The 18,382-nt window shown below is 39.6% G+C and overlaps 1 protein-coding gene across 2 annotated transcripts in view; it reads right to left on the reverse strand.

Annotated features, from left to right (window-relative positions):
* Nucleotides 1–4,041: 4,041 nt before the first annotated feature.
* TRAM1 (translocation associated membrane protein 1) overlaps nt 4,042–18,382 on the reverse strand; it is a 39,281-nt gene continuing 24,940 nt past the window's right edge. For both annotated transcript variants that reach the window (XM_002710463.5, XM_051843828.2), the window contains exons 9-11: nt 16,616–16,759; nt 16,142–16,302; nt 4,042–5,613 (exon numbers count right to left, since the gene is read on the reverse strand). In XM_002710463.5, coding sequence (XP_002710509.1) covers nt 5,540–5,613; nt 16,142–16,302; nt 16,616–16,759 — 379 coding nt within the window. In that variant the 3' untranslated portion in view covers nt 4,042–5,539. The remainder of the gene's footprint in view (nt 5,614–16,141; nt 16,303–16,615; nt 16,760–18,382) is intronic.

Consider the following 18,382-nt stretch of genomic DNA (forward strand, 5'->3'; position numbering starts at 1 on the left):
AAGTGTTTCTTGCAGTCCTCAGGTATCCAATGGAGTTTCTTTCCATTAGAACATAAGGCAACTCCAAGCAGGCAAAAATTCTCTCTGGAAGCTATATATATCATCTAAATGCAAGTATGTCTTCATAAAGCAAAGGACTGATTTTTTTATTTTAATTTTTTTATTTGACAGATAGACAGTGAGAGAGAGAGAAACAAAGAGCAAATGTCTTTCTTCCATTGGTTCACTCCCCAAATGGCTGCTACAGCCGGAGCTACGCCGATCTGAAGCCAGGAGCCAGATGCTTCCTCCTGGTCTCCCATGCAGGTGCAGGGCCCAAGCACTCGGGCCATCTTCACTGCCTTCCCAGGCCAAGCAGAGACCTGGACTAGAAGAGGAGCAACCGGGACTAGAACCTGGAGCCCATATGGGATGCCGGCATTGCAGGCGGAGGATTAACCAAATGAGCCATGGCGCTGGCCCTGCAAGGAACTGATTTTTAGAAAATCATTATTTAGAAATTGAGTGCTTGCTTTGATAGTTGTGTCACATATTTCTAAGTGTAAATGGTTCAGTACAAATAGGGATATTATATTTATGAACATTTGTGCTGGTTAAACAAGTCTGTGAAGTCTTTCGATGATTCAGTGTTAACTTTGCTGGCTTTTGCATTGGCTTGAACATTTCAGACAACATTACTGGCCAAGGACAGCAACCATGGAACACTGTATTGCATCACATAACACCAGTGTTCAATAGTGCTGGTAAACTTCAACACAAAACAAAGTAGTAACAACTGGCAATTACTGCTGTGCTTGTCACAAAGATATGAGTTTACAACTAATATTTGATAAACATCAGGCATACTAGAGTTATACTCAACTTTTATGTACATTAAGTTCTTAAACTAACTTGAGGGGTAGTGCTATTAAGAGATGCTGCTTGGGGTCGGCACTGTGGCATAGCAGGTTAAGCTGCCACCTGCAGTTCCGGCATCCCATATGGGCACCAGTTCGAGTCCCAGCTGCTCCACTTCCGTTCCAGCTCTCTGCTGTGGCCTGGGAAAGCAGAAGATGGCCCAAGTCCTTGGGCCCCTGCACTCACGTGGGAGACCCAGAAGAAGCTCCTGGCTCTGGTCTTTGTATCGGCACAGCTCTGGCCATTGTGGGCCAACTGGGGGAGTGAACCAGCAGATGGAAGACCTCTCTCTCTCTCTGCCTCTCCTTCTCTCCCTGTGTTAACTCTGATTTTCAAATAATATTTTTATTTTTTTAAATATGCTCCTTGGCTGTCTGGCATTACCTGCTGAAAATCCATCTGTTAAGTTGAAAATGTATGTTAATATATCTAACCTAGCCTAACCTGCCTTAAACGTTCTCAGAATAATTATATTAGCTGGGCAAAATAACACAATACTGCAGTGGGTGCATCCCATTTGGGCGCTGGTTCTTGTCCCAGCTAGCTCCACTTCTGATCCAGCTCCCTGGTAATGCGGTTGGGGAAAGCAGCAGCAGATGGTCCAAATGCTTGGGCCCCTGCCACGCATGTGGGAGATCTGGAGGAAGCTCCTGGCTCCTGGCTTGGGACTGGCTCAGACCAGGCCGTTGCAGCCATGTGGGGACTGAACCAGCAGATTAATGCTCTCTCTTCCCTCTGCATTTCAAATAAATAAATAAATAAATAATAAATAAACCAACACAAAGTCTGTTTTATAACTAAATGTTGAATTATGTAATTCACTGAATATAGTATTGAAAGTGGGAAATAGAATAGCTAAATGGGTACAATTTTGCATCATTTGGGGACTGTATTGACCACAGGAAATTGTGGCAGAGATTAATCACACAGACATGATTTGAATTTTGGTGTTAAGTCTTACCACTGTGTAACTATCAATGACAATTGAAATCAATTAGGTTACTTATGACTTGAACTGGTTAGAGTTTATCTTCAAAATTCCTTCTTTTTTTCAAACTCAAATGAGATCAAAGTTACAGTCTGAATGAGACTCATGGACAATAGCCTCAAACTTTTTTAAAGCTTGCTTTCAGGACACCTAATGTGTTTGAATTCAGCCTTGAACAAATACATTAATCTGTAGATGAACTAGGTTGGCCTTTTCCCAAAGAGTATTGAATAAAGCTGATCAATGTGTATAACTTGGGTACCTAATACAACTTTTTTGTAAAGCAAGTCATACTGAGATAAACATAACTGGTTTGCCTTTGTAAATAGCAGGTACTCTGCACAAAACAGAATACAGCCATAGATACTGTGAATGACTGGTAGCTTTAAAGCAACGCATAGTAATCAGATTAACAAACTTTTTATTTTTTTAAGATTTATTTGAAAGTCCGAGTTATAGAGAGAGGAGAGGCAGAGAGAGAGAGGTCTTCCATCCACTGGTTAACTCCCCAGTTGGCTGCAATGGCTGGAGCTGTGGAGATCCAAAGCCACGAGCCAGGAGCTTCTTCTGGGTCTCCCATATGGGTGCAGGGGCCCAAGGACTTGGGCCATCTTCTACTGCTTTCCCAGGCCATAGCAGAGAGCTGGGTTGGAAGTGGAGCAGCCGGGACTTGAACCGGTGCCCATATGGGATGCTGGCACTGCAGGCGGCAGCTTTGCCCGCTGTGCCACAGCGCTGGCCCCAAGCAAATCTTTTAAGAGCTCCACATCTTGCCTCTCATTTTATGTCTTTAAGTTTTTTATGATTTTCATTGTATTTGAAAGGAGAGACTCTTCCACTCACTAGTTTACTGCCCAAATGCCAACAAGAACCTGGGGCCAACCCAGGTCTTCCACGTGGGTAGCAAGGGTGCTAAGTACTTGAGCCATCATCTATCACCCCACTCAGGGTGCACATTAGCAGGGAGCTGGAGTCAGAAGCAGAGCCAGAACTTGAACCCAGCCACTCTGATACGGATGCCTGCCCTTACCCACTCAGAGCTTTTTTTTTAAAGCACCTAGAGGCTGGACCTCACTCACTCTCCACAGGCCTTGGATTCTAGTTTTAACTCCTCCTGCCAATGTGATGATGTGCACGTGGACATTTTTCAGCCTGTCTTATGTTGAAGTTTACTAGTTGATAATTCTTAACTGAGTCACTGTCTACATCTAGGATTTTTTTTTTTTAAGGAAAATGTTACTTTAAGTATCAGTCCCTAGAATTTTCTATAGGGTTAATTTTAAAGATGTAAATAGGTGATCACTATCATTATGCTTATGTCTTAAAAACAAATTTTATCACAGTATACATGTAGACAAGCAGAACTAGTTTTTGGTGAAAACATTTGGCAACACTATGCAGATACAGGATGTCATTGGGCTATTTCTAATCATATCTGTCCAACAATTTTTTTTCCCATTTCCTTATCTATAGAAGCTTTATTCTAGGATTCATTTGAACTTAAGGACTTACAACCATATTCCATATGCAAAAGCAGACATTTTGCAGAGAGAAACACTAAACCCCATAATGGCAAAGCAATGAGTTCAAGATCACTGAGAGTCTGAGACCAGACAGCAGCTGTCTTGGTTCACAGTCCCACATGATTCCAGTCAGGCTTAAAAGTCGGATTTGAATGAGCCCAAGTGACAGTGATGGCCTCTGCACAATCTGAGAGCCAGTGAAGAGACTTTGCTTAGAGCAACTGGAAGCAGTGGTCTAGGGCTGTGAAGTTATAACTACATACTAACGGCTTTGTTTTCTTAAACCCTTGGTGTATGTTACATAATACAAGTGCCATAATTCAGTGCAAAGATTCCACAAAGGATGTGGGTAAATACTGCATGTATATATATTTATATCTCCACTCCCAACATTCTTAGTGCACTAGGAAGTACATTTATATATCAAGGATAGAACAATCCTGTTGGAAAGAACAACTTTTAGATTTGTTTAACCCATTGATCCCTGAATTTATTTGGTTATGAATCATTTCTCCTCCAGTAGCCTTCTTAAGTATTGTTTTTTTGTTTTTTTCCCCCCAGAGCACACCAATGGGGAAAAGGTGTTCTAAACAGCATCAATGCTAACAATAAAGGAAATGTCCAGGATGCAGCTTGTGAAAGTAAAAATTTTTATTTTGATTGATTTCTCAATGTATAGTTTAATATAATGCCAGTTTTTAATGGCAAAAATTTGGTTCCACTGAAACTCCATAATGCTACAGAGAGCTACTAGTTTTTCCAGGAAGTAGGTAAACAGCTGGAAAGAGAAAGCACAACTTTCTAGCAGCATGGCAACTTACACCACAGACCTGACAGGTCTGCAACTTTTACACTAAACATGGCACAAATGCTAGCTGGTGACAGAACTGAGAGATGGGGAACACAGGACACCAAAGGAGCAATGATATGGACTATAAAGGCAACAAACCAACCAACCAAATATAGCTATAGGGATTTTAAAGAATAATTATAGAAAAGGGAACCAAATATTTTACTCAAATGCTTTTTAGAGCCTTTCTGTAGTTACAAATATATATATATATTTATCCAAAAATATGTTTTATACAGATAAAGATGGGATCAAAGCTATAGTTGTAACATAAAGCACTGTCTTTTGTAAGACTATTTATCCACCTGAATTTTCAAATTCTTTAAAGTTAGTGCATTAAATGTTTTCCAAATATAATTACCTGACATCTTTTTTATAGATATAAATCAAGTAGGCATTATTTCTTAAAAGGGTTTGTAGGTTAAACAATATTTTTCTAGGATGCTATGCATATCAAACTTACGACAAGCCCCATTAAGAATCATTAACAAACATATCAAAAAGGGCTATACAAGTCAGATTTTCCTCTTCATAGTAAATATTTACTGATTTCCAGTTTACAAGTGTTGAAAATGCACAAGAAAGACTTCACTTCATAAGTACTTTTATGTTGATGTTTTGATTCAATATATATGGCAATAAATCTCCACATGTTGTAACCATTAGTTTTTCTGTTTGTTTTTTTTTTTTTTTTTTGGTAACTAGGGATGTAACACTAACAATCACTAACTATAAAATAAAGCACAAAATTATTTTGGTGATTTTTATAAATCTTTTTTTCCAGGTGTAAAGGCTACAAAAATTCCTAAAAATTACAGAACACTGAAAACATATTAAAGTTTGACATCCAACTTTATGGTATTTCCATTTTACCCTGAAAGATAACCTAAAAAATATGGCCTTGTTAGAATAGGCCATCTTGCTAATATTATAAAAAACTGGCGAGAGCAAGAAATTGTATCACTGATATGTGGGATTTCTGTAAATAGGTTTTACTCCAAATAATTAGAAAAATGCTCAAAGATATAAAACAAAATAAAATATGGTGGTGGTCCCTAAACTATGTTGAAGGCAAGTAGCTTAGTCTGAGCTAAACTATATTTTCACTCATAGTAATCACCCTCCCCTCAAACACCCTTTTAAAAAATGCGTGAAACAGTACAACAGCAAGAATCAAAGAGCACAAACTGTATTTTCAAAGAACAGAAAAATCTCTAGTGCTGAAAGATATAGTAAAAAGCAGATTTCTTTGGGGACATTAACCAATTAGTTTATAATTCATTATGAAGATTTCTCTTTTCTATTACGGGGAGAGTCTGCTCCATTTGAAGTAACTGTTCCATTTACACCATTTTCTGAAAAAAGAAAACAATCAGTGTTACCCTCTGTTATAATGAATGCAAACAATAATATAATCATTGCATTGAAAGTCATCTTCAGAAAAGAAACCTTCAAATTCAATATATACTTGTCAAACTTATTTTCTAGTAATCTTTACTAGTATTTAACCAATCATAAAACCTGAAATCACGCTGAACACAACGAACTGAAAGCATCAAATTAAAAGAAAGTAACTTTTAAAAGGCTTTTTTAAAAAAGATTTTTGAGGAGAAGGGGGGGAGGGAGAGGAGGTAAAGAGAAAAGGAGAGGGGGTGGGGGGAGAGAGAGAGAGAAAGAGAGAGAGAGAAAGAAACACAGGCTATCATCCATTTGTTGGCTCACTCCCCAAATGGCTGCAACAGCCTGGAACTCCATTCTCGTCTCCCTCACATGCAGCAGGGGCCCAAGCACTTGGGCCATCTTTCACTGCCTTCCCAGGTACATTAACAGGGAGTTGGATGGGAACTGGATATAAGGTGCTGGTAAGGCGGGCAGTGTCTTAACCTCCTGTGACACAACAGCAGCCCCAAATAACTCCTATTTGAAGCAGAAAAAAAATGCTGATAGAAATTTATATTCATATATATAAATGTAAAATATATGAATATAAAGTGAGTTATCTGAAGGCTCTGGAAAACAAACAAGGCAGCTAGGACTCGGATGTGGCAAGTTTCTGGAAAGAGAGGAAATGAACTAAAGTGACCATATTAACTACCATTTCTCTTGTACTATTTGTAAACCCAAGAGCTGAGGTAGAGAGCACAATAATATAATAGCCTAAAGCTGAGTTCAGGGACACCAGGCTGCCAAGATTCTAGCTGAAATCCTACAAAGAGAACTGTTAGACATTCTACATATGATTTACTCTAAGGCATTTGCCAACGTTACATCATGCATGCACCAAGTAAGACTCAGAAATCAGGAAGAAAGCAACTTCTAAAAACTGCAAAGTTAAACGAGAACTTGAACTCTCACACTGACAGGAAGACAAAATTTCATTTCGGGACCTATTAAGGAGGAAAGCCCTTATGAATTCCTAGTACATGTTGATTTTGTAGGAATGACAGCAAACTGGACATACTTGTAGATCAGCTTCAGTAGGACAGGGTGATCCACTCATACTCTGTCCAGAGCCTCTGCACATTTTACACAAAAGACAGGGAGTCAACTAAATATTGGCAGACATTCTACAAATAAAGCCTGAACCCTAAAACCCAAGGGAGCAAAGCCCAAATAGATCCTCAGGTGATCCAAATCTGGAGTTATCCAAAGTGACATTAAAAAGCACCACAATACTCAAAACAAATGAAAAAGATGGATGATTTCACTAGAGAACTGCAATCTGTCACCTTAGAACTGAAAAACATAGTAACTGAAAATATAAATTCAATAAACAAAATTAATACCAGATTGGGCACATCAGATTAGTGAGCTGAGGAAATCACTCAGACCAACAAAAGACGGAAAATACAGAAGGTGTGAAAAGATACACGATGCAAGGTAGAAAGGCTTAACACCGTCTAACGGAACCCTAGAATACAAGACAAAGAGAATGGGGCAGAATATCTGAAGAAATTATAGCCAAGAACTTTACCCTCAGTGGCAAAAGAAACCAGTCCAAGATTGAGAAAGCTTTACTTGGCACAGTAAAGGATAAATGGAAAGAAAAACATTCCTCAGTGCATCATGATATAACTGCCAAGAAGCAGACACAATGATGGGTGAAAAATGAAATCTAAAGGGTCCTGGTTAGTAGCAAAGCTGCTATCTGCAATGCTGGCATCCCATATGGGCACTAATTCGAGTCCCAGCTGCTCCACTTCCAATCCAACTCTCTGCTAATGGCCTGGGAAAACAGAAGAAGGTGGTCTGAATGCTTGGGACCATGCTACCCATGTGGGAGACTGGAAGAAGCTCCTGACTTTGGCTTGGCAAGGAATTGTGGCCATCTGGGGAGTGAACCAGTGGATGGAAGATCTCTGTCTCTGTCTCTTCCTCTCTAACTCTTTCAAATAAATATTAAAAAAAAAATGAAATCTAAAGACAAGCTCATATAAGAGCCACATTTTATTTATTAAAAATATTTATTTGAAAGGCAGAGTGACAGGAAGAGATGGAGAGACAGAGACGGAGGGAAGGAGGAAGACAGAAAAAGAGAGGTCTTCATCTGCTAGTTCACTCCCCAAATGGCTGCCAACAGCCAGGACTGGGGCAGGTCAAAGCCAGAAACTACATCTTGGTCTCCTACAAGGATGGCAGGAATCCAAGTAGTTGGGAAATCTGCTGCTTTCCCAGACACATTAGCAGGGAGCTGGACTGGAAGTGGAGCGGCAGGGACTGGAATCAGCACTCTGACATGCGATGCTGGTGTCACAAGCAGTGGCTTAACTTGCTGCTGTGATGCCAGCACACTGTATATATTATGACAAAGAAAGGTTTGAAATAAAAAATGCAGAGGGAAGTAGGGCAGGTACCATGCAGCCAGTCAAGCTGTCTTTTTTTTTTTTTTAAGATTTATTTATTTATTTGAAAGAGTTAACACAGAGAGAAGGAAAGGCAGAGAGCGACAGAGGGCTTCCATCCTCTGGTTCACTCCCCAATTGGCCACAACGGCCAGAGCTGTACCGATCTGAAGCCAGGAGCCAGGAGCTTCCTCTAGGTTTCCCACGCAGGTGCAGGGACCCAAGGACTTGGGCCATATTCTACTGCTTTCCCAGGTCATAGCAGAGAGCTGGATCAGAAGTAGAGTAGCCGGGACTAGAACCAGCGCCCATATGGGATGCCAGCACTGCAGGCAGCAGCTTTACTAGCTATGCCACAGTGCCAGCCCCCAAGCGGCCTCTTGAGATACCCATACCCATATTGGATTGCCTGGGATCAAGTCCCACCTCTATGTTTAATCCAGTTTCCTGCCAATTTGTAAAACTGGGAGGCAGCAGATATACCTGTGTCAAGTACTGGGTCCTTGCCACCTAGGTGGAGTCCTGGATGGAGTACCTGGCTCCTGATCTCAGCCTGGCCCAACCTCAGCTGTTTTGGAGAATGAACCAGCTGATGGAAGATCTCTTTCTCTCTGTTGTAAGATACACCATGATAATATTTTACCAAAAGAAACCTGATACAGCAACAGTAAACTCAGACAACCTAGACATTTGATAATGAAAAAAGGATACATTAAATAGGAAGAACAGTCTGAAATTTTGATGGAGTTAATAACATATCTTCAAAAGCAAAACTTATAAAACTGTATGTAGAAGAGGTCAAGTTTATAATCAGTATGAGATTTTAACAAATTTCTCAATAAGTGACAGATTAAGCAGAATTCCCTCCATCAAATTAGGAAGAATACAAAAGATTGAGCATGGTTAACAAATTTGACTTGATACTTAAAGAATACAATACTGAACAAATGCATAATTTATATCCCTTTGCATTTGAAAACAAACATTTACCAAAACTGATACAGACTGAACTGTGATGAAAGTCTTAACAAATTTTATAGAATTAAAATGATTCAGAGGAGGTTCTTTAATCACAATGTAATCAAGTTGAAATCAGTAACAAAAAGGACACTGGTAAATTAACAAATTTTGTAAATTAAACAATGCACTTATAATCTATGAGTCGGAGAAATCACAATTGGAATTACAAACCATTTTGAATTGAATGATAATGAAAGACATATAAAAGCTTGCAAAATATAGCTAAAGGAGTGCTGAGAGGAAGTATGCCCTTACTCAAGTGAAATGCACAAGAAAGGGAGAAAACCAATGATCTGAAGATCCATCTCAAGAAGGTAAACCACAACCAACGAAAGAGCTAATTAAATCCAAAAGAAAGGGAATTAAGAACACAAAGCAATGATACAGAAAAGATACAACCAAGAAAATCAACAACAAAAAAGAAAAATGTTGCTTCTGACTGATGGAAGAAAAAAGAGAAAAAATATAAATTACTAATATAGGAAATGAAAAGTGGGACTCACTGCTGATCTGCAGGCATGGATAAGAGAATACTTGTTGAATAGTTTTATGTATATATATTTGTATATTTATCTAAAACAATACTTGAAAAACATTTTGTCAAAAGACATGACACTAAGAAGCAGAGACTCTGAATAATTCTATTATCTGTGAATGTATAGTTAAAAACCTTCCCATGAAGAAGGCTCCAGGTGCCAGAATTGTGGTGTAGTGGGTAAAGTTGTGGCTCGTGACACCAGCATTTCATATTGCAGTGATACCAGTTTGAGACTAGGCTACTCCAATTCCTGCTAATGTGCCTGGGAAGGCTGTAGGTGATGGCCCAAGTGCTTAGGCCCTAGTCACCGGTGGGAAACCCAGATAGAGTTCCTGACTCTTGGCTTTGACCTGGCTGTTATGGTCATTTGAAAAGTGAGCCAGTAGATGGAAGCTCTCTCCCTCTCTTTGACACTCTGCCTTTTAGATAGATAGATAGTGAGAGCGAGAAAGAGAGAGAGAAGATTCCACTGGCAAATTCTTCCAAACACTTAAATAAGAAATAATGTTCACATTGTACAAAGGACAAATCTGTCCAATGCTTTTTATAAAGCCAGAACTTTGGAATAAAAATCTGATAAGAAGGATATTATCAAAAAGATTATTATATGCCAATCTTTTATATGAACACCAATGCAAAAACTCTTAAAATACTGAAAAAAATCATCAAGCAAAAGCAATGTATTAACATCACCAACTTGGATCTATGCCAGGAATGCAAGATTAGTTTTACATTTGAAAATCAATGCAATTCACCATATTAAAAGAATAATGAAAAATTCAAGATTATCTAAGTGGCTGCAGAAGTATTTCTTAAAATCTCATATCCAGTCATTACAAAAACGTAACAGTGAATGAAAAACAGAAGAGAACTCCTATAATGGAAAAAGGGCATCTACAAACATTTGTAATGGTGAAATATTGAAAGCTCTCCTAGTCTGGGGAACAAGATAAGGTTTCATTGCTTGTATTCAATATGATGGAATGTTCCTATTTAGTGTAATATAGCAAGGAAAAGAAAATGCAGTATTTGCAACAACATGACTACATACTTTAATACAAATTTTAGGATAAGTGAATTTAGTAAGGTTTCTTCACATAAGAACAGTATCTTAAAACTAATGTCATTTCTATGTAAGAAATAAAAAACTTAGAAAAAATAAGCATACTAGCTTAAAAATTAAAATACCTGCAAATAGATCTGGTGGAACAATCAGATAATAATACAGAGACCTACAAAATATTTTCAAGAATTCTTCGAAAAAATAGAAAAGGAGGAAACACTTCTCAAGTCATCCTACAAGGCCAATATTCCCGATAACAAAACTGGAGAAAGATGTTGCAAAAAACAAACAAAAGAACCCACCACTATCCTTTATAAATACAAACATTAAAATCCTCAACTGGGGCCAGGGCTGTGGCACAGCAAGTTAAGTTGCTGCCTGCAATGCCAGCATGCTATTGTTGGAGTACTGGTTCTAGTCCCAGTTCTGGCTTCCTGCTAATGTGGGAAAGCAGCAGAAGACGGCTCGAGTACCCGGGCCCTCGCCGACGTGGGAGACCTGATTGAGTTCCCAGCTTCTAGCTTCAGTCTGACACAGTCCTGGCCATTAAAGCCATTTGAGAGGTGAGCCAGTGGACAGAAGATCTCTTTCTCTCTCCCTGTCGCTCTGCCTTTCACATAAAGTCTTAAAAAAATTGGGGCTGGTGCTGTGGCACAGCAGGTAAAAGCCACCACCTGCAGTGCAGGCATCCCACATGGGTGCCGGTTCCAGTCCGGCTCCTCCACTTCTGATTCGGCTTTCTGCTATGGCTTGGGAAAGCAGTAGAAGATGGCCCAAGTCCTTGGGCCCCTGTACCCACGTGCGAGACCCGGAAGAAGCTCCTGGCTTTGGATCAGCACAGCTCTGGCCATTGCAACCAACTGGGGAGTGAACCAGTGGGTGGAAGAACTAACTCTCTCTCTCTCACTCACTCACTCTCCTCTCTGTGTAACTCTGACTTTAAAATAAATAAATAAATCTTTAAAAAAAACATAAAAAAAGGCAAAACAAACTTCAACAAAACACTAGTAAGCCAAATTTGGGAACATATAATAAAGGGTTATAGACAATAATCAAGTGCTATTTATCCCAGGAATGCAATGTTGATTTAATATGTGAAAATCATAAATGTAATCTACATACCAATAGAAAAAAGAACAAAAGGGATGCATTTGGTGTAGTAGTTAAGATGACTTTTGGGATGCCATGCTGGAGTGCCTAGGTTCAAGTCCTGGCTTTGTTTCTGGTTCCAGCTTATTCCTAATGTACACCTTGGGAGATAGCAGGTGATGGCCCAAGTTCTTGGACTCTGCCACCCATGTGGGCAACCCAGATTGAGTTCTAGGCTTCTGGCTTTGGCCTGGCCCAACCCTGACTGTTGCAAGCCTTTGAGGAGTGAACTAGCAGATAGAAGAACTCTCTCTGCCTTTAAAATAAATAAAAAAAGGACAAAAAAGACACACAAAAAATCATCTCAAAAGATGCAGAAAAAAATGGCAACTGACAAAGACCCATACCCTTTCATGATAAAAGCAGAAACAAGAGGAGTAGTTCTTTCACCTGATATAATTCATTTATTAAAAAAAAAAGTTGCTTAGATCACAATAGTGAAAGACTGGATGCTCACCCCCTAAGATCAGAAATAAGACCAGGACATCTGTTCTCACCCTTGCCATTCAACCCTATTCTGAAGGATCTAGTCAGAGAGCAATGTGGCAAGAAAATGCAAAAGCAAGCATCCACATGGGATAGCAAGAAGTAAAAACTCTATTTACAGATGACACAATGCTGGAATAATGAAAATTCAAAGGAATCTACACACAAATTTACATTAGTTCAGCAAGGTTGCAGAATACAATCTATAAAAATAAATTGTATTTTAGGGACTGGTGCTGTGGTTAAGACTCCGCCTTAGGTGCCAGCATCCCCAAGTCCCAGCTGCTCCACTTCCGATCTAGCTCCCTGCTACTGGCCTGGAATTTAGTGGAAGATGATCCAAGTGCTTGGGCCCCTGCACCCATGTGGGAGACCTGGAATAAATTCCTGGCTCCTGGCTTCGGATAGGCCCAGCTCCAGTCATTGCGGCCATTTGGGGAGTGAACCAGTGTATGGAAGATCTCTCTTTCTGTCTTTCCCTCTCTGTAGCTCTGTCTCCCAAATAAATAAATCTTCAAAAAAATTAAAATTAAAAAAACTGTATTTCTATACATTGGTGATGAAAAATCCAATAATAAAACTTAAAAGGTGATTATGTTTTACAATAGCATTAAAAAGAAGAAAATAGGAAAAAAGTTAAAGAAGGGGAAACAAAAAGAATTTTCTAAAGTTTCATTCATTCATCCATTTGAAAGGCAGACAGAGAGACAGAAAGAGGAGGGAGACAGGAAAGGAGAGGGAGGGAGAGGGGAAGGGAGAGAGGGAGGGAGGGAGAGGGAAAGGGAGGGAGGGAGAGGGAGAGGGGGAGGGAGAGGGGGAGGGAGAGGGAGAGGGAGAGGGAGAGGGAGAGGGAGAGGGAGAGGGAGAGGGAGAGGGAGAGGAGAGAGAGAGAGAGAGAGAGAGAGAGAGAGAGAGAAGAGAAAGAGAAAGAGAAAGAGAAAGAGAAAGAGAAAGAGAAAGAGAAAGAGAAAGAGAAAGAGAAAGAGAAAGAGAAAGAGAAAGAGAAAGAGAAAGAGAAAGAGAAAGAGAAAGAGAAATTGTTCATTCAAATGCCTGCCAACAGCCAGATCTGGGCCAGGCTGAAGCCAGCAGCCTGGAACTCCATCTGGGTGTTTCACATGTCAAAGGAAGGAACCCAAGGATTTGGGCTTCATCCACTGCCCTGGCAGGCATCTAGTGGGGAGCTGGATTGGAAGAGGAGTAGCCAGGACTTGAACTGGCCCAACAATATGGGATGCTGGTGTCAAGCAGTGGCTTACCCTGCTGTGCCAAAATGCTTGCCCCAGATAACTAAAAAATTTAATTCAAAGAAGTTAATGACCAAACTAAATGGAAAGACATTCATGTTCCCTCTCCCCAGAGCAATCTATAGATGAAAAGATAATCCACATCAAAACTCCAGTTGACTTTTTACAAAAATTGACAAGCTGATCCTAAAATTCATATGAAAACTGATGTGAGCGACTCAGAGTAACCAAATAAAACAGAAGAATAGAACTGAAGGAGTCAGATGTCCTGATTTTGAAACAATCCAGTTAACTCTAATCAAAACCGTGCAGCATGGTAACAACATAACAGACATACAAATAAATACAACAGAACTCAGAGTCTAGAACAAGCCCCTCATGGTTTCTGACAAAGGTAAGACAGTTCAATAGAGAAGGTTAAAGAAGTCAAACTATCCCTATTTGCAGATGATATGATTCTTTATCTAGGGGATCCAAAGAACTCTATTAAGAGACTATTGGAACTCATAGAAGAGTTTGGCAATGTAGCAGGATATAAAATCCATGCACAAAAATCAACAGCCTTTGTATACACAGGCAATGCAATGGCTGAGAAAGAACTGCTAAGATCAATCCCATTCACAATAGTTACAAAAACAATCAAATACCTTGGAATAAACTTAACCAAGGATGTCAAAGATCTCTACAATGAGAATTACAAGATCTTAAAGAAAGAAATAGAAGAGGATACCAAAAAATGGAAAAATCTTCCACCTCATGGATTGGAAGAATCAATATCATCAAAATGTCCATTCTCCCAAAAGCAATTTATAGATTCAATGCGATACCAATCAAAATACCAAAGACCTTCTTCTCAGATCTGGAAAAAATGATGCTGAAATTCATATGGAGGCACAGGAGACCTCGAATAGCTAAAGCAATCTTGTACAACAAAAACAAAGCCGGAGGCATCACAATACCAGATTTCAGGACATACAACAGGGCAGCTGTAATCAAAACAGCATGGTGCTGGTACAGAAACAGATGGATAGACCAATGGAACAGAATTGAAACACCAGAAATCAATCCAAACATCTACAGCCAACTTATATTTGATCAAGGATCTAAAACCAACTCCTGGAACAAGGACAGTCTATTCAATAAATGGTGCTGGGAAAACTGGATTTCCACGTGCAGAAGCATGAAACAAGACCCCTACCTTACACCTTACACAAAAATCCACTCAACGTGGATTAAAGACCTAAATCTACGACCTGACACCATCAAGTTATTAGAGAACATTGGAGAAACCCTTCAAGATATTGGCACAAAGAATTTCTGGAAAAGACCCGGAAGGCACAGGCAGTCAAAGCCAAAATCAACTATTGGGATTGCATCAAATTGAGAAGTTTCTGACCTGCAAAAGAAACAGGAGAGTGAAGAGACAACCAACAGAATGGGAAAAGTAACTGGTGGAAGATCTTTGTCTTTCCTTCCCTGTCAATCTGCCTTTTACATGAATGAACGAATGGAAAAAAAAAAAATCAATCAATCAAAAGAACCAAAATCCCCCCAAAAGTCTGAAATGTATATTTTGAGGGGTGAACTTTATATAAATTATAGATGGCAAAGCTGTTATCAAAAAGTAGAAATTATGGTCTATATAAACAAAAGTATATATATGCTCATGATTGAAATACTCAATTATCCCTAAAATGATCTATGGACTAGATGTGATTTCAACTTTATATTCCAGGGGTTGGGAACCTTTTTTCTGCCAAAGGCCACTTGGATATTTACAACATCTGCAGGGACAAACTTGGAAAACACAGGGGCGACGGATGTAAACTGTAGGATATTGAGACTAATAAAGAGCAAACGAGAGTTTATGTAATTTTAAAGCTGGAACTCCCAATATTCGTTTCAAGTGTAACAATGTATATCCATTGAAAGAATTAACTGCCATTTCAATGCATTTTCAGTCAAAATCCCAGAAGCAGAAAAGAAGTTAAACTCAGGCTCAAAGACAAAGGATCAAGGAAATCAGAAGTTATAAAAAAGTTACTCCACTTGGCACTGAAAGGCAGATGGGAGGCGGTTATAAAAAAGTTTTTAAATGCTTGAAAACACAAGCTATCACACTCTGGTCACTCACTAAAATGGCCCTTATTCATGGGTCTCTAGTGGCTCGAAACATGAGAGAGAAACTGAGTGGACAGTTCCTGAAGGCAGTGCCTGACTCACCCACCCACGGATTCACAAAAGTGTGGACAGTATGAGACTATTCTGCCTCTAATTTTGCTAAAAAGTAGGATAAAATTTTCTTTCTAGGATAAAGGAAAAAAAATTTCACAACACCTTTTTCCCCCAAACATTTCTGCATGCTTATTATTATTTTAATCTATTTGAAAGAGAGAGAGAACCAGAACACGGGCACTCTGATATGGGAAAAGTATATCCTAAGCAATGGCTTAAGCGCTATGCCACAACACCTTGCCCCCATGAGAGTTTCTAATTTGTTGTTACTCTAGTGAGCTTTTTCACTGTTTGAATACCAACCTGTTCCTTTTCTAGAAGACCTGCCCTTAGTAACTGTTGGTTTCTTCTTCACAACTGGGGCCTGGAAAGTAGAATGCTCCCTCCAGCGCCGAAGCTGAAAATTAATGAACTTCCACATCATGAATGCCTGAGTGATGCAAATAGATGCCAGAACAGCGATCCTGAGAAATATTAAGAAACAAATGAAAAATCAGAGTGTACAAAATCAATGTCACTGGATAACGAATTCTATATTCTGCTTTAATAGTGTTAAGTGTCAAAATTCCCACTGTTGACAAGATTATAATCATTCCATTAATAAATTATCTTAGAAGTGCAAATAAAGGTTTTGGTATTTCAATTTTTGACATAAAACTGTAAAGGATATGAAAATGACTATATTTATTCCTTTTAGATGATTCACATGATAGACAAACTGGTAATGCACATTATATAGTACCATAAAGTGGAAAAAAAAGGTCCAATCAACTTTACCTAACAGCCAACACATTGAAGTTCCCAGTGCTGAAATCCAGCTTCTGATTCTCTGCTCTTGCAAGGCCAAAGCCAACAGTGAGCACTGAGAGAATTAAAGTCAGAAGTCTTCCCAAAACAAAAAGAACTGCCCACAGAGAAAATCTGTAAGAAAAATGGCAAAAGTCCACTGCATAAAATTGTAAAGCAAAACAGATTTGATTAGAAATTGGATTACCATATGAAAGAGTTATCTGTACCCCCACGTTTATTGCAGCTCAATTCACAATAGCTAAGATATGGAATCAACCAAAATGCCTGTCAACTGAAAACTAGATAAAGAAATTATGGGATATATGCCAGCACTGTGGCGCAGTGGATTAAAGTCCTGGCCTGAAGCGCTGGCATCCCACGTGGGTGCCAGTTTGAGACCTGGCTGTTCCACTTCTGATCCAGCTCTCTGCTATGACCTGGGAAAGCAGTAGAAGACGGCCCAAGGCCTTGGGCCCCTGAACCCACGTGGGAGACCTGGAAGCAGCTCCTGGATCCTGGCTTCGGATTGGTGCAGCTCTGGCCGTTGCGGCCATTTGGGGAGTCAACCATCGGATGGAAGACCTCTCTCTCTCTGTCTCTCTTCTCTCTGTGTAACTCTTTCAAATAAATAATAAATAAATCTTAAAAAAAAAAAAAAGAAATCATGGGATGTATATACACCAAGGAGTACTACACAGCAATAAAAAAAAATCCTGTCGTTTGCAGCAAAATGAATGAACCTGGAAAACATCATACTTAGTAAAATAAGCCAGTCTCAAAAGGACTGTATGCTCTCCCTAATACTGTATGCTCTCCCTAATCTGTGATAACTATTAGAGCACCTAAAAGGTAATCTACAGAAGTGAAATTAACATGCAATGACTTTGAACAGCCCTTGTCTCAACTGTTGAGGAAGTTTTTTTTTTTCATACAATTTGTTGAACTCTTTACTTAGTATAGATTTAATCATATGTGTATAAAGTTAATTGAAAGTAGAATGGGAATAGGAGAGGGAGGAGGAAGAGGGGTGGGAGTGTGGGTACAGTGGGAAGAATCACTATATTCCTAAAGCTGTATTTGTGAAACGCATGAAGTTCGTATTCGTTAAATAAGAGATTTTGGGGGAAAAAATAAAAAAATTAAAGTTTAAAAAAGAAAGTAGATTACAATTAAGTAAACACATATTACACTTTTTATTTTTTATTTATTTATTTTTTGACAGGCAGAGTGGACAGTGAGAGAGAGAGAGACAGAGAGAAAGGTCTTCCTTTGCCGTTGGTTCACCCTCCAATGGCCGCTGCGGCCGGCGCGCTGCGGCCGGCGCACCGCGCTGATCCGATGGCAGGAGCCAGAAGCCAGGTGCTTTTCCTGGTCTCCCATGGGGTGCAGGGCCCAAGCACCTGGGCCATCCTCCACTGCACTCCCGGGCCACAGCAGAGGGCTGGCCTGGAAGAGGGGCAACCGGGATAGAATCCGGCACCCCGACCGGGACTAGAACCCGGTGTGCCGGCGCCGCTAGGCGGAGGATTAGCCTAGTGAGCTGCGGCGCCGGCCATATTACACTTTTTAAAAAAAAATTTATGCTTTTGAAGGTCCTCGTAAAGTTTTATACTTTGACTATGTAGTAACTGTGTGTGTGTGTGTGTGTGTGTGTGTGTGTGGAGTACAATGTGCAAGTCTGGATAAATTCATAGTAATCAGCATTTCTAACTATTTAGAGTACTCAAGCTCCTCTCTTCTAGTTTTTTTTTTTTT

Source organism: Oryctolagus cuniculus, chromosome 6 (genome assembly GCF_964237555.1).
Source record: "Oryctolagus cuniculus chromosome 6, mOryCun1.1, whole genome shotgun sequence".
Classification (NCBI taxonomy): domain Eukaryota; kingdom Metazoa; phylum Chordata; class Mammalia; order Lagomorpha; family Leporidae; genus Oryctolagus; species Oryctolagus cuniculus.